A 26,100-nucleotide genomic window follows, 5' to 3' on the forward strand; every position below is an offset into this window, starting at 1 on the left:
GACATTTTAAATTTATAAGATTACTAAGCACTTGAATAATATGCTCCCTTTTTATCACTGTTCAGGCAAAAATATAAGCTAAGTTGTATTTTCTATTTTTTTCTCCTTCCTTCTCCCTTCGCGCCCCTCTCTATTATTCATCCTTTAATTTTTTTTGTTTCAGTATGAAAAAGAAAATGATCCCAGGTGAAACAGGAAAGAGGTTTAAAATCCCTTCTTTTCTGCTAAGAATTTATCATGCAGAATATGCCTTGACTGTGGTGAATGATTTCCCCAAACAACTTCTGACTTCATTAGATCATATTTAATATTAATGCACTGCAGTTGCTTTTGGCAAGAGGTCCTTCACTTCTCTATTCTTTTGAACAAAGAATATGTGGTTGGTTTTTTTTTCTGATGGAATGAAATGTTTGTTACTATTTTATTATAATTGCTTTCTCTGTTGCTTGTCGTTAATCCCCAGTGGCCTGTGAATAGCTGGGATGCATTTGGGTACATGTATATGGATTTAAGTATTTTTTAGTTCTGCTGAATTTGCTGGAAGTTAAGTCAACTCTTATGCCAAAAATAGGTTTGATTTTGTGAAGAGGTGCCTTTGGCTGCTCCACATCCTGATACTGATATTTAACTAAGTATGTCACTAAATGGGTCTCTAAAGTGAAGTAGAAAAATTTGCTATAGATGAGTCTCTTGGATAAAGTTGGGCCATAGCCTTTCGTCTGCAGTAAAAACAACTCAGTATGGTGACCATTTTTGGAGTTATTTTTTTCCTACTTACATCAGAACATCTTCTCCTTTTTAATTGTCAAGGTAAACCTAATTATAATGTCAGAAGTTTCTTTTCATTGAATTGTTGTGTAGGATTCTGTTTAGTGCAATATCTGTTAGATTAATTTCTGAATACTGCCTTTTTATGTATTTTAAAATTAAGATCCCCAAATTGAAGAAATTGGATTCTTGATTTGACTGTAAGCCAGGCACATTTTTGTGAAGTTTATTCCTAAATATTTATATTTTGATGCTATTACAGTTTTTTAATTTAAATTTGATTTTCTAATTGTTCATGATTGCTTATAGAAATACAAGGGTTGTATTATTGACCTTATATCCATCAACCTTGCAAAATTTGTTTACTATTTTAAGTTTATTTGTATTACTATTACTATTTGTATTACTAATTAATTCATTCATTTGTATTAATGAATAATTCATTTGTATTTTCATTTGTAAGTTCATACACATACCATCTATGAAGAAGTCAGTTTTTATTTCTTCCTTTTCTTTCTTTATACTTTTGCTTCTTTTACCCGTGTTATTTCTCTGGACTAGGATTCACATTGAAGTGTTAAATAGAAATAGAAATAGCAGGCATCTTTGTCTCATTCCTGATTCGAGGTGGAAGTCTTTCAATATTTCACAGTTAAATATAATGTTTGCTTTCCTTATTTGGTTTTTACAAATGCCCTTCATCAAATTAAGGAAATTGCCTTCTATTTCCACTTGGCTGAGATTTTATATGATTAAATCTTGGATTTTATCAAGTAGTTTCATTACTTGACATCTACTGAAGTGGTCATTTGATTTTTCTCTTCTATTAGTATGGTGAATTATATTAATTAATTTTTGAATGTTAACTTGTCCTTTAATTCCTAGGAAATCCCTATTTGGTGACAATACAATATCCTATTATATATTGCTAATTTGATTTGGGACTAGCTTTAAAAAACTTTTTTGCAACTACGTTTATGAGAGAGGCCTGCCTCTACTTCTTTCTTGTAATGTTTCTGTTGAGTGTTGGTATGAAGATTATTCTGGATTCAGAAAATAAGTTGGGAAGTGTTTTCTCTTTCTAATCTTTGGAAGAATTTGTGTAAAATTAGTATTTTTTAAATGTGTGGAACTATGGCTATAAACTATGGATTTATTTTAAAATAAATACAAAACCATCCAGATTTTAAATTTCTTTTCCTGCCAGATTTGGCAAGTTGAGTTTTTCCAGAAATGTCCATTTCCTCTAAAATTTAAAATCTATTAACATTGTACTTATCTTTTAATGTCATTAGAATCTGTAGTATGTCACACTTCATTCCTAATACTGGAAAATTATACCTTCTACCATTCTTCTCTCTCTTTTTTTCTTGAACAGTTTTAAAAAACTGTTAGTCTTTTCAAAGCATCAATTTGTTGTTTTATTTTCTGTATACGTTTCTTTCCTGTGTCTTTAAGTTTTGCTCTTACCTTTATTATATCCTTCCTTATACATTTTTTTAGTTGAATTTGTCAGTTTTTTTTAACATCTTATGCTTTTGAGGATATAAAACTTCCTCAGAGCATAACTTTAGTTGCATCTTACAAATCTAAATGTCATATTTTCATTATCATTCAATTAAAATATATTGTAATTTATGCTGTAATTTCTTCTTTTACCATGAGTTATTTAGAAGTGCATTGTTTATTTTTCAAACATTTGGAAATTTTCTAGTTTTGTTTTATTACTGATTTTTAGACTATTTTCCTGATGGCCATAGAATATAACTATGTGATTGTAATCCTTTGAAATTTGTTAAGGCTTGATTTTTTTGTCTCAACAGGTAGTTAATTTTGGTTAATGTCTCATTTGTATTAGAAAAGAAAGTATAGTCTGCCATTGTTGATAACAATGTTCAATTTATGTTAATTAGGTCAACTTTGTTACTCATGTTGCTCAAATATTCTACATATTTACAAATTTTTTTTCCTGCTGGTTCTTAGAGTTGCTGAGAGATGTGTGTGCAAAATTTCCCACTGAGACTGTGTTTTTATCTCATTCTTCATCCAGTTTTGCCAATTTTTGTTTTACATATTTAGAAGCTATTAGGTAATGTTATTAGCTCATATAAATTTAGGATTGATGTATCTACCTGACGGTTGAATCTTTAATAATAAATACATATTTGTCTTAATTTCAAGTAATTCTTCTTGTCAGAGTCTACTTTATCTAATAATAGTATATTATATCAATGTTACATCTTTTTCTATTTTACTTTGTTTTTCAATACCATTATATCTAAGGTGTGCTCTTGTAAACAGTATATTGCTATTGTAGTTTTTAAAATTCAGGTTCATAATTTTTGTCTTTTAATGGAAGTACTTTGTCTGTTTACTTGTTTGTTGTTGGTAAAAAACACATAACATTAGATTTACCATCTTAAACATTTTTAAGTGTACGGTTCAGTAGCGTTAAGCATATTCACATTATTGTGCAACAGATCTCTAGAACTTTTTCGTCTTGCAACACTGAAACTCTATACCCACTGAACACTAATTGTCTCTTTACATTAATATAATTACTCTAACATTTGGGTTTAATTTGTCATTTTGCTATTTGTTTTCTATTTATCTCACGTTTTCCCCTTTTCCTCTCATTTCTTTACTGCTATTACACTAAATAAGGATTTTTACTATTACATTTCCTTCCATTAGCTTATTAGTTATGAATTCTTTTTTAGAAAATTATTTTAGCGTTATAATAAAGATTACAAAATACCATTAAAATCTCTTATAAATCGATATTTTTGCCACTTGTCTGATCATCCAAGAGCCTTAGAGCAATTTATCTCTACTTAGTTCATTCTGCAATTTGTTATTATTGAAATGTATTTTATTTTATTTTTTTACTAAGATTTTCTTTATTTTTTTTGAAATGTATTTTAATTACACATATATTTTAAACTCCATATTATAAATGTTTTATACAGTGAATATTGATTTATTCTTACCCACATATTTATATTCTCCAGTGTTCTTTCCTTCCTGCATTTCTTTGCTTCCATCTATAATAATTTCCCTCTGCCTTTACTGTTTTGTTAGTGTGGGTTCTTCTTGTGACAAATTCTTCCAGTTTATATTTCTGAAAATGTCTTTATTTTGCCTTCATTGTTTTCTTATATTTCAGTATAGAATTCAACATCAGCAATTATTTTGTATCAGCACTTTGAAGCTGTAATTCCAATGTCTTCTGATTTTCATCATTTTAGATGAAATTAGCTCTCAGTTTTATTGTAGTTCCTTTGACAGTAATATATTTCTTTTTCTCTGATTTAAAACTTTTTCCCTCTGTAATTTTTAGCTGTTTCACTGTCATGTGCCTAGAGGTGTTTTTCTTTGTATTTATTCTGATTTGGGTTCATAATTTATCTCGAGTATTAGAGTAGTATCTTTCATTAATTTTGAAAAATGATTGACCACTGTTTTTCAAATATTGTTTCAGCCCATTTTTCTCTCTCCTTTCCAAGGGGAATTCCTATTACATATATCTTAGACCTTTTTTCTATGTCACCTATGTTTCTTATGCTCATCTCTATATTTTTATCCATTTTTCTCTCCATGCGTCAGTGTGGATATTTTCTTCTAAGATATTTTTCAATTCGTTAACTTTTTCCTTGCTATAATCTGTTGTTTACAGATATTTTTGTTCAGTTATTAAATTTATAGCTTTAAAATTTCTTTTGCACATTTTATTTATAGATTCTAATTCTCTTCTATAATTCTCCAGCTAATTTTTTATTCCCCCGATTCTGTTTCCATTCTTTTTCTCAAGAGTTTTTTCCTCTGGAGTTTCCATTCATTTGTTTATATTTCCTTTATGCTTGGTAATTTTTTACTGAATGCTGAATATGTATATGCAAAATGTAGAGATGATGCTATAGATGATGAAATTCCTTTGCTATGGAGAGGATTTACTTTTGCACCTCAAAGGCAGTTAGAAGAGTGTCAGATAAACTTAATCTATTCTGTGTTTGAGCTGATTCAAATCAGGATTTCAGGCTTCACGAAGACTGGTCTATTTTTGCTTCACCCTTTTCTTACAGGCAGGACTCAGCAAACTTTTTCTGTGTCGGATTAGATAGTAAATATTTTAGACTTTGCAGGTCTGTGGTCTCTGTTGCAACTATGCAACCCTGTCATTAAAGCACAAAAACATCCATGAAAAATATGTAAATTAATGGGTGTGGTTGTGTTCCAATAAAACTTTATTTATAAAAACAGGCAGTAAGTCATATTTGCCCTGCAGACCGTATTTTTCCAATCTTTATGCCAGGATGTGGGGACATTCTCTCCAGGGATCTCATCTCAAAACCTGGGATATTTAAGATTCCTCTGTGGAGAGCTCTAAGCTCCAATTTTTGTCTCCCTACTCCTGTGAAACTGCTGTTAGATCTGCTAATCTTCTCAGCTGATTGGCTACAATATGAATTAGCAAACACTCAGAGGGGAAAAGCAACATCAAATGTTGGGTTTACCTCTTTGCACTTACTTTCTCTCCAGTATTGTAGCTTCTAAGATAGTCACCTGCGTAACTCTCTGATGCCTTCACAGATTTTTCCCAAAAAATTTATCTAGATTTTCTCCTTGTTCTTGGAACAAGTAATCTGGCAAACGTATGAAGATCTTTTTTGAATTTAGATTCACCATTGCCTTAACAAAGAGTGTAAAAATCATCCTTATATTTCAGGTTTTATGTCAGAATTGTCAGACCAAAGGGTATATTCAGAATCCAGTTGGCTACTCCCTGCCCCATCTTTAAATGATAATTTTCCTTGAATCTGTTCAATTCCCTTCATACTGACTGCTCCTTCTTTAGTTCTCATCTAAAACAGCCTTCTGATTCTCCCAGTATGCCTTGTCTAATTCATTTCCTCATGGTAGCCAGAGTGAGTCTTATAAAATATAAATTCGAGCATGTTGCCTCTCCCTGCTTAAAATCCTAGTGACTCTCCATTTCCCTTAGAATATGAAAGACAAATTTTAAGATAGCTTGAAAGGCCCTTCAGGACCTGAGCCCTGTTTACCTCTCCAACCTGATGTTTCAAAAATTTTTCTTTAAGACTGTACTCTCTAGTTCTAGTTAATTTCTTTCCATTTCTTGAACTGGCCAAATCCTCTCCCACCTCAGTGCCTTTGCATATGCTCTACCTGGGTCATGATGTCCCTTTTACCTTGCCTTCGCCTTAAGTTCCTAGTTATCATTCAAATCTCAGCTTAGCTTATTAACTCATTCTCTAGGAAACCTTTTCTGACTCCTAAATTCTTGCCTAGATTCAGAGTACTGTGTATTTCCTCAGCAATATTTCTTATCCCCCTTATATTGAAAATTTATGTGTTTATTTCTTTGTATCTCCTAAACTACTATAAGCTTCAAGGGGCAAGGCTAGCTCTAGTCCAGTCATGAATCATTAGCATCTAGCACAGTGCCTGGCTTATAATAGGTGTTCAGTAGTTCTTTGCTAAAGGAATGAATGAATGAATGAGATATTTTAAATGTGTTTGGCAGTATTTATTTTTCATTATGATGTTTACATTTATTGATTTTTAGTATATAACCTTATAAGCTGGGAAAGCAGTATTATTTCTATTTTTAAAATAGGCAAATAGGAACAGAGAGGCCAGATGACTTGCTTGGGATTTTTCAGGATTTTTAATGGTGAACGTGTATCTATTCTCTAGGTTCTATAGATCTCCAGGTAGATGGCAAGATTATGTACCATAGTTTTCCCTCACTCATTACTTCATTTCTCCTTTTACATTCTTACCACTTTCTTTATTTTCCTTCCCCCTATATTATCATTTAGGCCACACTGAAAGCTAGAGAGATGGTGACAGCCTGATTAATCAATAAGTTTGAGGATTTTTAGAGAGTTTAATCATTCATCATTAAGCAAAACTTCCATTTCCCCCATGACTCTGTGTTAGTCTGGCCTCAGGATGCAGGGGAAGGAGATGTGGCAGGTGGTAACTCCTCCCTTTCAAGGTGAGATTATGCATAGAAATTCCAGGAGTTTGTGAGAGGTCAGTCATTTGTATTATCAAATCACTTTGTAATCGAAACCCGTGATTTAGAGCCAGTTTATGAATCCTTATAATTAGATATTAGTAAATAACTTCAAAACTGTGTGGTACCTGGAAGATTGGGAGTGGATTTGAGGTTCACTACCTTATCAGATTCCTTTGGTGCTGACATTGAGGCTATGAAATCATTTAATTTTTTTTTTAACATCCTTATTGGAGTATAATTGCTTTACAATGGTGTGTCAGTTTCTGCTTTATAACAAAGTGAATCAGCTATACATATACATATATCCCCATATCTCCTCCCTCTTGCGTCTCCCTCCCACCCTCCCTATCCCACCCCTCTAGGTGTTCACAAAGCACCAAGCTGATCTCCCTTCATTTAGTTTTTAAAAGGAGGAAGTTCTTATGTGAAATCAGCAATATGATGAGTGGAAACAATCTTCTCTGTGATCTCTCAAAGAGATTATTAAAGGGAAATATTAAATCATATTTAATATCCTTAAATAGTTTATCATTAACTCCCATTCTGAAATCATTTAAAACCAATGTTTATCACTTTTGTGTATCTGTGTGGGGTGGGGGAAAGAGACAGATTTTGTTCCTTTATGTATAACTCTGCCATAAAGTGTGCTATAGTCATTTCAGTTGTTGGGATTAATACTCAGAGAACAATGAGGCAGGACAGACAGTATCTGAAGGGTTTTCTAAAAACTGTCTCTTGAATGTTACACAATGAGACCCAGGCAAGAATCTGGAATCTGGAAGTAGAAGCAGAGATGGAGAGACCAGAAGACATTTATTTTTCTGGGCCCCATCCTGGCTTGACTGGAAAGTTTAAAGGCGATTTTATTCATGCCTTTCAGGTAGCATCCTTTTCAAGTGGATGGCCATGGAACCCAAGAAGATCTCAGAGAAGCAGGAGGAAATTCTTTCTATCCTGGAAGAAAAATTTCCTCGCTTACCTCCAAGAGATGACATTATCAACGTCCTGCAGGAGACCCAATTCAGTGCTCAGGGTGAGTGACTCTGTCCCCCAGCTCTGTCTCAGCTGCTGAGGAGGGATGGTTTGTGATGTGGAGTGTTACTGGGCCCCGGGAGGTGAATTTGAGTGCGCCTTCACGTTCTTCCCTGTTGTTGGAGCTTGTGGAAGATTTTCAGGCATACCGTGTTGACTCATCTGGAAGCAGACAGTCTGTACTGCAGGCTTTCCTCTGAGACCTTCGTGTCTGGATGTGTGGTTAATCCATGCATCTAATGGGCACCCCAGATGCATCATTACATGAAATCCCTGTGCTGAGAGGGTTCTATTTTGAGAATGTGGCAGGAGCAATGTCAAGCACAATGGGATTTCATCAATCAATTAATTTTAGAAAAAAATAAGAGAAAAGACTCTTAAGCAGATAAAAGTGTTCTGTAAGTCTAGGCTTTGTCAAGAGAGTGGATTTCCTGGATCAATTGTTTAATAATAATAATAATAATAGCTATAGTTCATTAAGTGCCTAATATGTACAAGGTTCTGATGGTGTAACTTTGCATGAATTAGAGTCCTTGCGACAACCCTGTCAGGTGGAATTATTTATTATCCCTGATTTCCAGATAAGAACACTGAAGCACAGAAAGGCATCTTTGCTTTCCCATCATCACACACACAGCTAGGAAGTGGCCAGGCCAGGATTTAAACCCAGACAGTCTATCTTTAAGGTGCATAGCTTTCTCCCTTAGTTCGGGATCCCTCGGGGCAGAGCCTGAGGCAAAGCAATTTATTTGGGAGGTGATCCCGGAAAACACTGATAGGGCACGGAGCGCTTTAACAAGCAAGTTAGCTTTGTGGGAAACCAGGCCTTCATCCCACTAGGGAACTCTGGAAAGAGTGTAAAATTGCACCGCAGAGTTTTCCTACCCGACGTGTGCAGTGGCATGTTGTAACTTGTTTATCAGAGCTCCGAGAGCTGATTGTTAAATTTTCAGGAATTTTGTGAGTGGGTTGATGTTGGGTTGGCAGGTTGAAATCAGCCATGGTAGAAGTATTGACAACACAGAAATGAACGCTACAACTCAGGTTTTGTTACGAGCATACCACTGGAATGTTGAGGTCTACTTAGTCCCAGGGACTGTTAATTCCCCCAGGGTGGGCTCTGGCAGCCAGACAAAGCCCTCAGGAAAAGAGATGCAGGTGCTAGTGGTTGAGGGCGCTGCACTGGGAAAGTCTGAGGAAATGTGGACGGGGCACTGACGTACCTGCCACACCTTCTGTTATATATGCTCTTGTGCATGTGCACGTGATGTACGTGGATGTATAGCTGCATGATGGTATGCATTTTGTCATTCATTTTCAAAATTAGACCAAACTTTTAATGTCACTATATATTCTATAAATCATTTTACGCTGTAGTATGATAGATTGAAGCCTTCCAATCTTGAAGTCGAAGAAAAATATTTAGTACATATCTGTTTCCCCATACTGCTGTGATTGATAGTGTTCTAAGTTGGAAGGGCAAGTAGTTGACTCTGCTGTCTTAATATGCATCTGGGTAGGAGATACGTGCTTTACTGGCCTTTATTTTAAGTCTTCTTCTCAAGAGTTTAGGCCTAATCTGATATAATAACCTAGGGTGAGAATTCATTGTTAAGCCAGAGCCTTTCCTGTTTTTCCGTGATAAATTTTATTGAAGCACATTGGTCAGCTAAAACTATGCAGTTCTGGATAATTTATCCCTTCTGGATTATTCCTCCCATCATTTAAGAAATCCTGTATCTCCTATTGCCAGAGTCTATTACAAGGGTGACCAACTTAATTATGATAGTTTTATGGGTCATATTTATAAAGTGCATTTTGAGTAAAATTACAGTTGAAAACATGGAGGCTCACCTTAATGCATCCTGAAAGCAAATTGTGGCCTTCTTAGGTATTATTTGGTTATTTGCTTGGTTATGCTAGTTTTTTTTTACCTCCTCCCCTTCCCTTCTCTGCTTTTGTCTGCTATGGGCTTCCAGAGTCTGACCTCTGAGTATTTGATCTTCTGGGCTCCCCTGAAGATTACTGGTTTCTGGTTGGATTTGGTCCATGGGAAGAGTTAGAAACATATGGGGCGTGGGAGTCAAAGGAAGGAGAAGAGGCTGTAATATTTCTTCCCTGCTCCCTTCCTGTTTGGTGCTAAGTTTCCGGCAGCCCCTCTTCTACTGTTCCAGATCCCTGTTTCCCTCCTTTGAACCTCTGCTAGTCTCCGGATGCCTCACTATCTTTTATTAGTTTTCTCAGTCCCACCCACATCTCTGTAAGAGTCCTGCCATTAAAGAATCTTCTTTTGCATCCTGAGGGGTGAATGCTATTTCCTGCTGGGATCCTAACTGATGCAAACATTGTCAGTAATGTGATTTTTGCCTTATATGTGTGTTTATTATGGTTAAAAGAAATATGAGAGGGGAAATACTGAAATTAAAAGGGTGACTTCTTTAGATAATCTCTTGATATTACCAAAAATGTTCCCCAAGTATAACATATTGTTTTTTTCTCTTATCCACAGGTTTAAGTATTGAACAGACAATGCTGAAGAATCTGAAGGAACTTTCAGATGGAGAAATAAAAGTGGCCATTAGTAGCGTGAACATGACCCTGGAGGTAAGGGTGGGAAAGCTTTTTCGGCAATGACAGATTTCACACAATTGCATTCTGAGAAAATGGAATACGATTCTCTCTATTGCATAAGTTAGTATTAGTCCTTTGCTGTGATATATTTGCTTCTTTGTGATATATTTGACTAGGAATACGGGTTATTATTTTGGGTGAAAACACTATGCTAAACCAATGAAAAATGCCAAACCTGGATTCCCAAGATGAGTGCCATTTCATTCATCTCAGTAAAACAAAACCTAAAACGTAATCACATATGTATACATGTATGTGTATGTATATGTATATCCTGTTTAATAACAATGATTTTACATGTGATTAGATTCACTTCCTTTTTCTGTGCACTACCCTGCATTGTCCATAGATCTGTTCTAAGAAACCAAGTTGTCCTTTGGCTTTTGTAAGCAATTTGGATCCATGTCATTTTGATAATCAATGGTGACGACTCAAGTATTAATAAGACCCTCCTTCCAATCTGTTAAATGAATGATTCAAAGTGAATGCAGCTCTTGACTTTGTATGTTTCCTTGGTAAATTGTCTTTTGTCTACTTTGGGGCTTTTCAGTGACTTAAATGTTAATCTTAATTAACCTAACTAATGGGAATTATATTTTACAGAGGCACATTTATGCCATGCAGGAGTCTGAGTATTTTTTACTGTTATGTTACCTTGATCAAGCGATCCACCTTTGATTGAGGCACTGAACTCTCAAGTCAAGTTTATGGAGATAAAAATTGCTTTATAGGCCTTTTGTCTTTTAGATTTTAGAACTGTATGTTGCTATTCTTTTTATTTTTCTTGTGGTAATGGTGACTGTATCACTGTGTATATTTCTAGGGTATAGCAGGCACGCATAGGGGTGTCCATGCCTCGGAAAACCCAAGAGCAAACCAGGTGCCTTTTTCTGTGATTTCTTTGTAAAGTTGTTCCTAGGTGTTTTGATATCGTAGTTCGGCTTGTACGTCCATCTGAGTACCAAGAGGCAGAGTGTTGTCGCTAAAGATACTCACACTTGGTGGTGATATAGTGCCTCATAGTTTACAGACCACGTTCTCATTGCATATAGAAACTCAACTGTTTCTGTGGACTTTTGAATTGATAAATGTTCCATGTAATTAGACGATGATGTGACTCAATACAAGAAATACATGCAATTTGGGATGTAGTAAGTAGATAATCACCTTCAATTAGAAATCTGCTTTGTTTCTAGAAATCCAAGGAAGACATGGATCTTGCAAGGGTCAGTAGCTTTGAGAATCATTTCTACCAGTTCAGGCCTTAGGGTTTTCTTTCTCTTTTCCCCCTCCCATCTCCCTTCATTTAATGGCATCTTATTAGGTTTTAAATGCCTTGTTTGGAATTCCTTTCTAAATTAACATAGAGCATCTTGTAATTGCTTAGGGAACTGTCTGTAGTTAGCAAATTATTTTAAGGCTATTATTATTATTATAGACTTACTGTAGCTTTAATGTACCTTCATTTATATTATAGGGGTATACAAATGGCTCTGTCAGATATGTTAAACTGTAAATGTTTATCAAGTTGAATAAGTGATAAAAAATCATCTTAATTTTGACAGTAATTTACATAGAGGGCCAGTAATTAATCAGGCGGCTAAGTACATCTCTGGAAGAGCTATATGATCTTCTGGGAGGAGGGAGAAGGACATTTATACATATAAAGAAAGGTACACATATTAAACTCTAATCAGCTGAATGAGAGCTTTTCACTTGTGCATAACAGGGATATTAAAGATAACTGAGAAATGGAGAAGGAACTCCTTAATAACATTGCATATTTTCTTTGAGAGAGAAAATGTACACTATTTATTTAATCTTTTAGTTGGAAAAATCCCCAAGTTAAGGGCAGAGTTTGGTTTTCTCCATAGATCATCCTATGATACAGTGGCGTTTTTACAATCTCTATCTATATTTGATTATATTTCAATATTCCTTTCCCATTCCCATTTAAAAATAATGACAGAATTCCCCCTGTCTTATTTTGTGTGTTTTGGAACAGCTGTCTAATAGCCCTTTAAATCTAGATATATTTCAAGAAAGAAATTTTCTTAGTTCCTGTGACTTTCTAAATCTCACTTGTCCTTTAAAGCATGGTCAAGACCTAGCTACTTCATGATGACTTGTAGAAATTCTCCATTTTCTATTACCACTTGCAAAATTGACCAACTTAGGCTTAAATATATGCTATATCTTCCATTAATTTTGAACTTGTTTCAAATATTTAATCGTGGTTAGACAATATTTTAAGTTAATTGGGGATAAAGATGGTATTGTTGACTTCTATCTCCCTTTGATTTCCTGGCACAGTGCTGGGGACATAGTAGGTACTTGGTTAATACAAATACACGTTGGTGTTGCCATTTGTTCCTTTGATATCTGATTTTCATTTTCTGTTAAATTTAAGTAAGTCAGCTAGGAAAGCAAAGCCATCTAGCTATGCATCCAAGTCAATTTACTTTGTTTCCTTCCAATCGGTTTCAACTGTAGCTGAAGGCTGAGATCAGATAGATAAAATATGGCCCACATATTTATCAGTACAACTGCTTATCCAGCAGTCCAAAATTCGAATGGGTTACTTGTCACTGGAAGGAATCAACTGGAAGTTCTGCGTGATGTCAGGGCAATGGGAAAGAGGATTCCTTACATTTTCAATGGCCCTTTGCAACTCCACAGTTGTATGTGTCATGGCTTTTATTTACCTAATGACCCAGTTAATTTTCTTGGGTGGAAATATTGAGAAAATAAGAAGAATTTGTCTCCTTGCAACATATATAGAATGTCCTTCAGAGGGAAGCACTGGTTTGGGTGGTAGAAACCACTGCCTTTGACAGATGGGTTCACTCCGGCCCTCTACGTTATAAAGAGAAAGCAACTAAACCTTTTGTCTCTCCTTTTTATTGTAGTATATCTCACAAATGATAGTTGTTCTAATTAAGGTTATATGGGTTATTGAAAATCTACCATCGAAAATAAATTATTACTGTAGTACTGAGTTTCAGTGCTTTGTTCAATATGTGAGGTCAGAATGAGTGTGACCTTGAAAAGCAGTAGATAAAAAAATGGCCATATCAGAAGCATGGCCAGAGGGCTAGTTCTTGCAGAGAGGACTTGGAAGCTAGGCCCATGGAAAAGATAACTGCAGTCCCATTTCACAGGGCCTCCGGTTCATTCTGAGTCTGGATATAGCACACATCCTGTGGGGCATACACACCACATATAGGAATCCACTTCTTTCATTATGGTTGTACCTGATCCTTTGTGCCGTTTTCATTGTTTGCCAATTTGATTATCAGGAAAGAGACACAGGTGGTTTTGATTTTGTTCTAATTCTGCATTTTAGTGGAGGAACCAGTAGAGAGAAACGAAGGTTGCCAAAAACCAAATCTATGTTAAAAACTTTAAATAGTAAAGCCTTAGGGGAAAAAAAGAAGAGAATTTATGGATATTAAAGTACATGCTTAACTGGAACAAATTTTGCCTTTATGCTCCATTCGCTCCAGCAGAATGGAGCGATTATACATCCTGGGCCTACTTTACTCCTAGTAAAGCAATAGGTCTAGATGTTAAGGGAAAGGGACAAATCTTTCCATTCCAATAAGGTGCCAATGAAGCAAATGAGATTGCTCATGGCAATACCACATGAATAGTTCCCTTGCCAACACCAAGTTTATTACGTCTCCTTTAAGCATTTCCCAAAAGGCTGTAAGTCATTAGCATCTTTCTTCAGGAAGAATAATAACCAGGCACTGACTTGATCACTTTTGTTATGACCAATCATGTTATGATTTATTCCCACATATATACTGTGTCAGTTTGCTGCCATAACGAAGCACCACACACTGTGTGGCTTAAACAACATACCTTTATTGTGTCACAGTCTGGAGGCTGGAAGTCCAAGATCTGGTATTGGCAGGACAGGTTCCTTCTGAAAGCTGAGAGAGAATCTGTTCCATGCCTCTCTCCTAGCTTCTGGTGGTTTGCAGGCAATCTTTGGCATTCCTTGGCTTATAGAAGTACCACCTTGGTCTCTGCCTTTGTTTTCACATTATCTTCCCCCTATGCATGTCTCCAAATTTTTCCTTTTCATATGGTCATTAGTCATATTGGATTAAGGCCCACCCTGATGACCTTATCTTAACTATTATATCTGCAGTGACTCTATTTCCAAATAAAGTCACATTCTGAGGTGCTGGAGGTTAGGACTTCAACATATAATAAGACTGTATGAATGAACCTATTGCCTGCTAAGTACATTTCATCTGTCGCTCCCACATGTTTTTATTTTAAATCAATTTCCTTCAAGTGAGGAAAAGTGGGGATTTCCAATTCTTGACATTTTTGTCTCCTTTATTCAGAGCTGGAGTCTGAGGAAATAGCTCCAGCCTGTGTTCTCTCTGGGGCCCCCTCCTGACCAGACACTATGCTATTTGAAACCTGGAATAGAACACATGGGATGCCCTGCACAGCGATTACCAGCCAAGCTGCACCTTGGAACACTGAGGAGGGAAAAACTCCTTTTCCCTCCTACCAACCTTTTCCCTTAGCATTCAGAGCACGGACCAGAATGGATTCCCAAGATCACTGTTAAACTCCTCCCTAATGAAAGTGAACATTTTTACGCAGGCGGCAGTGAAGCATCTTTGAACCATTGTAACAGGTGATTTAAGACTCAGCGAACCAGTATGAAACCTGGTTTACCAAATTTAAGCGTGAAACATGATTTTTCATTGTCTGAGCTTGGAGTTTTTTGGAGTTCAGGATGAAAATACCTCTAGAGTATTTACCTACCTTATTTTGTCGTAAGATGCATAGTAATATTTGAGGAAGTATATATTATTTTTGATTAGCATATTCTTCAAAATGCCTAACGCTTATGCTGGAGGTGATTTTTCAAAGCTGTTTGGCTAACCCAATGGAAATATGTGTAACCACTGCCTCTGTTTCCTTTTGGGTCCAGGGCTGCCAACTCCTACTTGCTAAGACAGAGTTAACATTTGATGACAAGTGCTCACTGTGTATCAGGCAGTAGAGTAAGAACTTGCAAGCATTGTCTTCTTTAATCTTCCCAGCAACCCCATAAGGTAGAGATGCTCTGAGTACCCCTGTATTAGTTAAGGTAACTCTAACAGCAGTAACAGGTAAACCCCAAATCTCAAAGACTCAACACATAACTTATGCATTTTTTGCTCATGCAGCGAAATCCAATTTAGTGTTCCTGGTTGTGTGGCCAGGGGTGATTCAGAGACCATCTTTAACGTGTGGCTCCCAAGATTGCCCAAGGCATCTCCATCCATCCTGTCTCTCAAGATGGAGAAGAGCTTGGAGGGCCAAAGGTGGGAGGCTTTATGGATCTTTTCATAACGTAGCATCTGTCACTTCTGCTCACATTTCATTGGCCCAGTCACATGGTTGCATCTGACTGCAGGGAGGCTGAGAAATGCAGTCTAATTGTATGTCCAAGAAGAAGAACCAGTTTGAAGAATGATTAGCCAGTCTCTGCCACAATCTCCATCTTGGAGGTGAGGAAATTGGAATCTAAAAAGGTTAAATCATTTGTCCAATACAGAGCTGGGACCAAAATCTGGGTCTGTTCTGCCCAAGCACTGTGTTTACTACTTGGGATATGATGCCCGCTCGGGGGTTTGCTAGTAAGTCATCAGTTGTCAATCATTGCCGCGAACTCCAGGTGTTGGACAGCCTTGACAGACGTCCTTAAGCAATCCTTGGTTGGAACTCTTGTTTTCCCTACTGTTGGTACCAAGCCACTTCTTGTTTATGTTCATATCTTTGCTTCTTTTAAAAATCATTTTAATTTTTGATCTGTAAACATCATCTAAGTATTCATAGTAAATGTAATTATCAGCCCCTCATATAGAGGAGATTTGGAAAAATAAGTCAAGTAGATAAAAATAATAAGAAAAAAGATTATGAGGTGAGGGATAGGACATACCATGTAGGAAGGAAGGAATTCTGATTTTTTTTCTCTGCCTGCCTCTAGAATTCAAGGACATGGGTATTCTGGTTTACCTTGTTGTAATGTAATTTTTCAAATCTGTGTTCAAAATAGCAGCCCAAATCAGTGAAAAATTTTAATGGTAGAGATTTTTTATGGAAAGAAAACAGTATTACTTTGAGCACTATGGTAATTCCTAATAACGAAATTCTGAGTAGTTGAGGTGTTAGGAGTTCTCAATTCATACCTGGCTGAAGAGTCCAAAGGGGTTTAAAGCAAATGACAAACACGGTTAGGTGACTTTCATTGTGTGAATTTAACAGTCAGTGTGTGTGAGTCATCTGAAGTATGAATTATAATTTGAAACTAATTTAGAGCTAATAATTCATAGCTTCTTGAGGACAATAGCAGGATAAAAAAGTGAAACTTGAAATCAGAAAAGTAGACTTGCATTCCTACTCTGAGCTATGAGCAGTTCTTGGTAATGAGATGTAATTGAAATGAGGGAATCAAAATTCCCTCTTTAATGAATGGTTTATCATATCAGCTGCAATAGCACTTTGTCTTTGGGAAAAAATGTACTAGGCACCTGAAGCATATAATATTTAGAATCCTTACAATTTGTAGGTAGGTAGCTCCTTCTGCAGATGACCAAAAATATTTTAAGATGCCAGATAATCTGCAAAACTGGCCTATCTAGAAATACCTTATAATGGAATTCCTGTTTTGTATTTACAGCTAAACTGAGGTAGGAGGCAACTTGATGTTTTTGCTTTTTTTAACCTATTGACCAGTTTCAAATGGATTTAAATGATTCACAGAACTTGGCCTATCTAGCCATACTTCTCTATATTTATTTCCCTCAATGGTACAAAATACCTCAATACTCAATATTTAGAGATCATAAGGTTACTCATTATGCACTGTGCTTTCTTTGCTAAGGGGTGGTGCCCTGGACACTTCTCCTTCTCCCCTGAAATGCTACAGAAGTGTATTCACATGGAGGAAGTGGAAAGGGAGGAACCTAGAAAACACAGAGCCTGCCCCAGGCATAAACTCTCCTCAGGGCCCAGAAATCCCCACTGACTTCCCTGGGCAACTGTGAAGTGGGAATGCGATAATGAGATCAGATGCTATGAGGACATGGCCTCATCAAGAGGCTGTGGGGAAGTTAGCCTCAAAAATGGCTACTGGGCGTGGGGCAGAAAGGAAGAAAGCTGTGGAGGGAGCTGCATGCCACCTCAGGAAGCCCAGATGGGGTTGATTGCTAGTGAGTGGACAGGGTAGAGTCCGTGTCCCATTTGACGGTATTTTACTTGCTGCATCTCTGGTGGACAATATGATTCAGATTTACATGCAAATGTGGGTGTGTGTCATCCATAACCACTCTCTCTTTTCGTTACATCCCCACCCCGCAATGTGCCCCTGCATCCGCTTAGCACCAAGGACATGGAACAAAACAGAGCTGCGATACCCCAACCTACGATTCCTGAGGTCATGAGGTGTTGGGTCCAATTGGCTCCCCACTCACTGCCTTCTCCTCAGAATAAAATGGTGTTCCAATTATCTACTGCTGTGTCACAAGCCACACCCAGAACCTCGAGACTTAAACTAAGATGTTATTATCTCTCATAGTTCTTTGGCTTCTTTTGGGTTCAGATGGGCAGTTTTTGCTCAGAGTTTCTCATGCAGTTGCAGTCAGATGGTAGTCACCTGTGAGTTCAGTTGGGACTCACGGGGTGTGGGCCGCTCACAGCCTGACAGATTCGGAGAGAGAGCCACAAGAGCGAGCTTTGGAAGAGACTCAGATGGAATCTGAACCTAACTTCAAATATCTCAGAATATCACTTCCATCATATTTTATTGTTCATGCAATTCCCTAAGGCCAGCCCAGATCGATGATAAAATAGAATTAGCAGTGGTGTGCTGGTAAATGTTTAACAATGGGCTCTCTAAAAAAAAAAAAAATCCACACATATTACTGATATGCAGGATATATAGCACACAATTTACAAATTACATACTCTTTATTGTAAATTCTGTACAATCGATTCTTACAGAATGAGTTAGTTAATTTTAATGCAACTCTTGCACTGCAATTGATGAACCGGTATAGTTCCAACAAGAATGGGGTTGATTTTTTTTTTTTTTAACAAGAATGTGAAACAACAAAGATTTTTTGTCTGAACTTTACCTATTTGTCAACAGCATGAATGACTTCTCTGCTGACTTAAAGAATAGTTTTCAAATACTGGAAGAACATGTCCTCAGAGTTTTGTTTTTATTTTTGTGCTGTTCACAATGTGATGGCTAGAAACACAATCCACTTTTAAGTTTAGCCTACATAATTAACTTTCTCCATTAGTTTAAGTCGAGACAGGCAAATTTTTTTCTGCAAAGAGCTAAATAGTAAATATTTTAGGCTTTATGGTCCAAGAGGCAAAAGTGAGGATTTTATGTGGGACTTAATAACGATTAGAAAGTGTTTAGCTCACCAGCTGTACAGAAACAGGCAGTGGGCTGAATTTGGCCTGTGGGCCATAATTTGCCAACACCTGCTCTAGAAAACCAATAAATCAATTAAACAAGCTTTGCTTTGTAGTGTTTGCCAATTTTCATAGTGTAAATACTCTTACCATGGCTAGTTTCAAGGTACCAATGTGATATCATCAAAACACAGTAAGGAATAGTTCTAACACTGTATTGTATAATTGAAATTTGCTAAGAGAGTAGATCTTAAGCATTATCACAAAAAAAAGAAAAGAAAAAAGCTCATCATCATGTTGTATACTTTAAATATATTACAATTTTATTTGTAAAAAAAAAAAAAAAAACAGATTGGGAAGAGATGCACAGAAGCATACCATAATATAGCTTTTCCAACAGACAGATGCAATAGAACATAGATAATGTAGTAGAATAATTAGGAAGTGATGAGTTTTGAGAATTTATGACTTTTGTTTTAATGTAATTTATTTAATGTGGAATATTTAATCTAGTTTTTTAAATGGCTGTGTTTAATTTGTTAATGGTGGGTTTTTCTGAAAATTCTGAAAATTTTCCTGAAAATTTTACGGTCATTGCTTACCAACCTGTACAAGTCAGCGCAAACACAACACTGGGAATTAGACCCCAATTCTTTTTTGTGTGTGTATTTTAAAATTTATTTTACTGAAGTATGGTTGATTTACAATGTTGTGTTAATTTCTACTGTGCAGCAAAGTGATTCAGTTTTACATATATACATTCTTTTTCATATTCTTTTCCATTATGGTTTATCATAGGATATTGAATATAGTTCCCTGTGCTATACAGTAGGACCTCGTTGTTTATCCATTCTATATACACCAGTTTGCATCTGCTAACCCCAGACTCCCAATCCATCCCTCCCCTGTGCCCCCTACTCCTTGGCAACCACAAGTCTGTTCTCTATGTCTGTGAGTCTGTTTCTCTTTCATAGATAAGTTCATTTGTGTCATATTTTAGATTCCATATATAAGTGATACCCTATGGTATTTGTCTTTCTCTTTCTGACTTACCTCACGTAGTATGATAATCTCTAGGTCCATCCATGTTGCTGCAGATGACATCATGTCATTCTTTTTTATGGCTGAGTAGTATTCTATTGCATATATGTACCACATCTTCTTTATCCATTCATCTGTTAATGGACATTTAGGTTGTTTCCATGTCTTGGCTATTGTAAATAGTGCTGCAGTGAACATTGGGTGCATGTTATCTTTTCGAATTATAGTTTTCTCTGAATATATGCCCAGGTGTGGGATTGCAGGATTATATGGCAACTCTATTTTTAGTTTTCTGAGGAACCTCTATACTGTTTTGCATAGTGGCTGCACCAACTTACATTCCTACCAACACTGTAGGAGGGTTCCCTTTTCTCCACACCCTCTCCAGCATTTGTCATTTGTAGACAGAATGATGGACATTCTGACCGGTGTAAGGTGGTACCTCATTGTAGTTTTGATTTGCATTTCTCTAATAATTAGTGATGTTGAGCATCTTTTCATGTGCTTTTGGGCCATCTGTATGTCTTCTTTGGAGAAATGTCTGTTTAGATCATCTTCCCATATTTTTATTGTGTCATTTGTTTTTATGATATTGAGCTGCATGAGCTGTCTGTATATTTTAGAAATCAGTCCTTGTCGGTTGCTTCACTTGCAAGTATTTTCTCCCATTCTGAGGGTTGTCTTTTTGTTTTGTTTATGGTTTCCTTTGCTGTGAAAAGCTTTTAAGTTTAATTAGATCCCATTTGTTTATTTTTGCTTTTATTTCTCCTGCCTTGGGAGACTGACCTAAGAAAACATTGGTATGATTTAGGTCTGAGAATGTTTTGCCTATGTTCTCTTCTAAGAGTTTTATGGTGTCAAGTCTTATATTTAAGTCTTTAAGCCATTTTGAGTTTATTTTTGTGTATGGTGGCAGGGTGTGTTCTAACTGCATTGATATACATGCCACTGTCCAACTTTCCTGACACCACTTGCTGAGGAGACTGTCTGTTCTCTGTTGTATATTCTTGCCTTCTTTGTCAAAGATTAATTAACTGTAGGTGTGTGGGTTTTTTCCTGGGCTCTCCATTCTGTTCCATTGATCCATATATCTGTTTTTGTGCCAATACCATGCTGTTTTGATTACCGTAGCTTTGTAGTATAGTCTGAAGTCAGGGAGCCTGATTCCTCCAGCTCTGTTTTTCTTTCTCAAGATTGCTTTGGCTATTTGGGGTCTTTTCTGTTTCCATACAAATTGCGAAATTTTTTGTTCTAGTTCTGTGAAAAATGCCAGTGGTAGTTTGATAGGGATTGCATTAAATCTGTAGATTGCTTTGGGTAGTATAGTCATCTTCACAACGTTGATTCTTCCAATCCAAGAATATGGTATATCTCTCCATCTGTTGGTATCATCTTTGATTTCTTTCATCAATGTCTTATAGTTTTCTGCATACAGGTCTTTTGTCTCTTTAGGTAGGTTTATTCCTAGGTATTTTATTCTTTCTGTTGCAGTGGTAAATGGGAGTGTTTCCTTAATTTCTCTTTCAGATTTTTCATCATTAGTGTATAGGAATGCAAGAGATTTCTGTGCATTAATTTTGTACCCTGCTACTTTACCAAATTCACTGATTAGCTCTAGTAGTTTTCTGGTAGCATCTTTAGAATTCTGTATGTATCTGCAAACAGTGACAGTTTTTCTTCTTCTTTTCCAATTTGGATTCATTTTATTTCTTTTTCTTCTCTGATTGCTGTGGCTAAAAATTCCAAAACTATGTTGAATAATAGTGGTGAGAGTGGGCAACCTTTAGACCCCAGTTCTTGATGTGAGGAGGAGCATGTGCCTATAGGGAGGGAAGGAATTGAAGGTGACCATCTTTGGAGACTTTACCAAAGAAGGGGATTGCTTCTCATATCCAACTGTGTCATTAAGTCCTAGACTTTCTTCTATGAATCAAGGAAAAGTAGAATCTTAATTTATGATAATTTACTTATCTGGTTTCATGCACTTTGGTCAATGGCATATTTGCGACAGTTAATAATCTTGGCTTAGATTAAGAGTGGGTAGGGCCACACTGCAGCTAGAGATAATGGTTCATGTGTACAGTACTGAAGAGCATCGGATAATTAGTCTTTAGGGTCTTTCCTACTTGGACACAGACATCACAGTCACCGCTGCCTCTATTCATCAGTCACCACGGATGCTGGGGGCTCAGGCTCTTGCCCTGGAAGCCTTGTCTTCCCCACTCTCTGGTCTCTTCTATTCTGCTAGAGACACAGAGCTTATTCTCTTCAGCAATGCATCCTGGGTTGTCACCAGTTTCCTCCTGAGCTTCAGTGTCATGGGCTGAACTAGTGAGATCTGGTAACAGTCTTTGGACCACATTTTCTGCATATCTTTTTTTTTTTATCACTTCCTGTCTTTCCTTTCCTTTGCAGGTTTCACGCAGCTTTTCCCTTTTTCATATGTCCACCTGCTCCTTTGCAGAAACCCTATTCCATTCTTCACTGCCACTTCTCCTGCCTTGGTATTACCACACTTTCTTCCAGTAACTTCTTAATTATTTGTAATTAAAAAGCCAATAAAAAGTCTTTCTATAGGTCACCAAAATGTCTAAGGCTCTCCATTTAGATGTGGTATTTCTGGTACCTCTGTCACCTTATTTGGGGACCTATCTCTTAAGTTCACAGTCACTGTGGGGAAATGAGCATATTATCAGAAGGCATTTTGAATAAATTCATGTATCACTGCAACTTATATAAATAAAAATGGTACATTTCTAGACTTCAAAAGTAATAAGCAGGCAATTCTGTTTTACTGAAATCCTTTAGTAAGAGCAGTAATTTGACCCTTTCCTTGTGGAGGAAATGGAATATCCATGCTTGCCTTCCTGAGAAAATGAGATCCGTGATATGGTAGAATTCAGTACCTCTCTTATCATGGCCTTTTAATAAATGTTGGTATTTGGAAAGCTAATAGGTAGGCTTTGGTTCTAGTCATTTTAACCACCCAATAAAATGACAAAGAAGCCAGAAAACAGCCTATTAAGTTAATTCATTCTCAACTTCAGCACTGCTGAGGGAATTAAGAAGTAGCATTTCACAAAATATATCAGTGATAATTTGAACTTTTTTATAGCATAATATCTAATTCTCTTCTGCATCTTTCTTTATGAGAAGGGAAACCCTCAGGACATAGTGATATGCTAGGATGAGTGCTCTTTCGCTCTGTAAATACATTTTTTAAGTGTACTCTAATGTCATTTTGATGGTTTAATTTCTGGAAGGATTTGGCTAATTACATTTTTAGGAATGTACTCAGACCAGTTTTAGCTGCCCAGTGTTACTTTTAATAGCAGCTGTTGCTTACCTCTTCTCTTGTTTATTTTCTCTCTCACCCACTTTCAGAGTTATTTTGCTGATTTGGAGACCTGACCTTGGTTTAAATTAGTTTGTCTGTAACACTCTTGTGAATCATATGCAATATTTTAATGGTTAATTACTACATTGTATCAACTTGTCATAGAAAAGCAGGCTGTGAAACTAAAGGAAAAATTTTTCCTTTTTCTTGTGACAGAAGAAACGTGTACAGAAGAGAAGCTGTGAAGTGGGGTGGTATTACAGTGCTCCCTTCCCATCCGTGTAGGTAAATGCTGAATTGGTTCCCTAAGTAACAAAAACTCTTTTTTATTACACACTAAGGAAATAATAAATTTGTACCAAATAGCCAGTGGCAATTTAGATAAATAAGAAGACTCAAACAAAAGAATAATTTAGGATTCTTTCCAGAATAGACATCTTGTTCCTTAATCAACAGTGATTGTGAAGATTGGCTGTGTGGAATCTGTGGGAGAAGAGTGGGTTATGGTAGGTTGGTGGTGTCACCTAGTGGTAGAAAGGGGAAAACAGAACAAGGTGCTAGAACTAGGATTTGGTAATTTATTATCGTCTTCTTTTATTCCTTCAAAAGAATAATTTAATGCTCTCTGTATTCATAGCATGGCGCTAGTCAATACCTCAAATAATTCAAATTTTAAAAATAAATATGATAGTATCCAACATTTGTTGAGTGTTTACTATGCACCATGCATTTTATTTTTATTTCCTCATTGAACCTCCATGAATACCCTCTGAAATAAGTCCATTATTATTTCCAACTTGTAAATTAACTGTAGTAGACTCTTCTAGAAATGGGAGTTCATGGCATGAAGTATCTGTGGCTATGTTTTGCCTTCCAGCATTTTAGACTAGCATTCTTTTCATGATGCCGTTATGAAATCTAATTTTCAGTGTCTTTGGAATGCCCATGCCAAGCACACCTGTTGTTGACTCTTCATTGTTTTGGTCTTTAAGAGTGCTTTCTTTTTAACCCAAATCAAACAGTCATCTTGTACCTACCTGCCCATGGAGCCCAAACAATGAGGCTCCCAACCTGTATTACAGTCGTTGACATCACCAGGTCAGCCTATAGCACGTCAGACTGGCTAATCTGTCCTTAGGACACCAGGGTTGAAGAGGAGGGTCTGAAAGCATGCATTCATCTCATCCATCCACTTAATCACCCATTAATAGTCATTTGTCATCAAACATTTTTATTGAGTAGCTACTATATGCTGAAATATAGGCTAGATACTATAGTACAAGCTCATGAATGATTGGTAATTTTAGTTGGCTTTAATGGGGCAATACAGGACACCAGAGTTTCTGAGTGAATAGCTCTGGGTGGGGTCTGAGAATTTGTATGTCTAATAAGTTCCTTGGGATGCTGATGTTGCTGGTCCAGACACATTTTGAGTGTCATTGACTTAGAGCCATTTGATTCAGTTTCCAACTTTTGGACACATATACACGGATACTGAGGAGGAAATTGGCATTCACCACGTTTCTAGCACTATGTTAGGTGCTTTATATGTTATCTTTTAAAATCCTGACGCCTTCCTTATGATGTACGTAGGCAGTTATTATATCTATTTTACAGGTGATTAAACTGAGACTCAGAAACGGGAAATAAACTGCAGAGTAAGCATTCCAACCCAGGGACAGCGGATTTCAAAGTCCTCATTCTTTCCTAATTGTTCTATGTTGGGTCACAGAAGAATACGCTAACTGTAACCATCAATGGTTACCTAGTCTATATTTTTCTGGAATTCTCTTACTGAATTAACTGGCTGTGGACATAATTCTGGTATGACAGATAAGAAAGTCCATGTTTCCCCAAAACTAAGTGGCTTCAAAGAACAACAATTTAGTAATTCATATGATTCTACTGGTCTTGTCTGAGCTTGCTCCTGTGACTACAGTCAGCTGATGGCTCTGCTAGACTGGTTGATCTAGGGTTGCTTCACTCAGCTGGGAGGGTTGGAATGAATAGCTAGGTGGCTGAGCCTCTCTCTCTATATGGCCTTTCATCCCAGGCTTCTTCACTCTAGAGCAGAAGCCTTCCAAGATGGTGGAAGCAAGAACTTTGGGTGCTTGCAAGTCCCACAAAGTCATGCCACGTTTTATTGGTCAAAACAAGTCATGTCATGGGGCCAGCCCAGACAGAGTGAGGAAAGAGACTCCACCTCCAAATGGGAGGAGCTGGAGATAATCTGTGATCACTTAAAATCCACCAGAACCTCCAAGCAGGAATCTTTGTTATCTAGTTTCTCAAGTATTTGTAACTTTTTTGTGGTTTCAGTTGTCTTAGATTCTATTCAGATGAAGGCCATCCTATCAGATGTTCTTAAGCCCATTGGAAGAGTCAAGTTACCAATGAATCACTGGGAGAGGACAATCATGAAATGAAGTTCTTGCTTTTTGACTGATTCAGCTGATAAATCCGCCTCCTAGGATGGGACTAGGGCTCCAGGGCTTCTGTATTCTTCTAGCAGGCTTAAAGGTCTCCAGTAGTAGAGAAGGATTTTATGAACTATTTTTTTTAAGTTTATAAAGATTTGCTTTGAATTTTCAATAATTCATAGAAATAGGAAATTATAAAGAGTAAAAAGACAGGATTATCAGGTTAGAAATGTTTATTCAAAGCTCTTAAGCAATAGGAAACTGGGCACGTTCATATTTGCACATGGTATAATTTAGTTTGAGAAATATGTTTGTGCATCTCAAGCTACATATTTGTAACAAGATAGTATCAGTCCCAGCAGGAACAGGTGGCCCATTCA

The 26,100-nt window shown here is 36.7% G+C and overlaps 1 protein-coding gene across 7 annotated transcripts in view; it reads left to right on the forward strand.

Annotated features, from left to right (window-relative positions):
• The window catches only part of PRUNE2 (prune homolog 2 with BCH domain), a 257,591-nt gene that overhangs the window by 61,484 nt on the left and 170,007 nt on the right, over positions 1-26,100 (forward strand). For all 7 annotated transcript variants that reach the window (XM_082470766.1, XM_082470769.1, XM_082470768.1 and 4 more), the window contains exons 5-6: positions 7,695-7,847; positions 10,356-10,450. In XM_082470766.1, coding sequence (XP_082326892.1) covers positions 7,695-7,847; positions 10,356-10,450 — 248 coding nt within the window. The remainder of the gene's footprint in view (positions 1-7,694; positions 7,848-10,355; positions 10,451-26,100) is intronic.

The sequence above is a fragment of the Balaenoptera physalus genome (genome assembly GCF_965194825.1).
Source record: "Balaenoptera physalus genome assembly, chromosome: 7".
NCBI classification, from domain to species: Eukaryota; Metazoa; Chordata; class Mammalia; order Artiodactyla; family Balaenopteridae; genus Balaenoptera; species Balaenoptera physalus.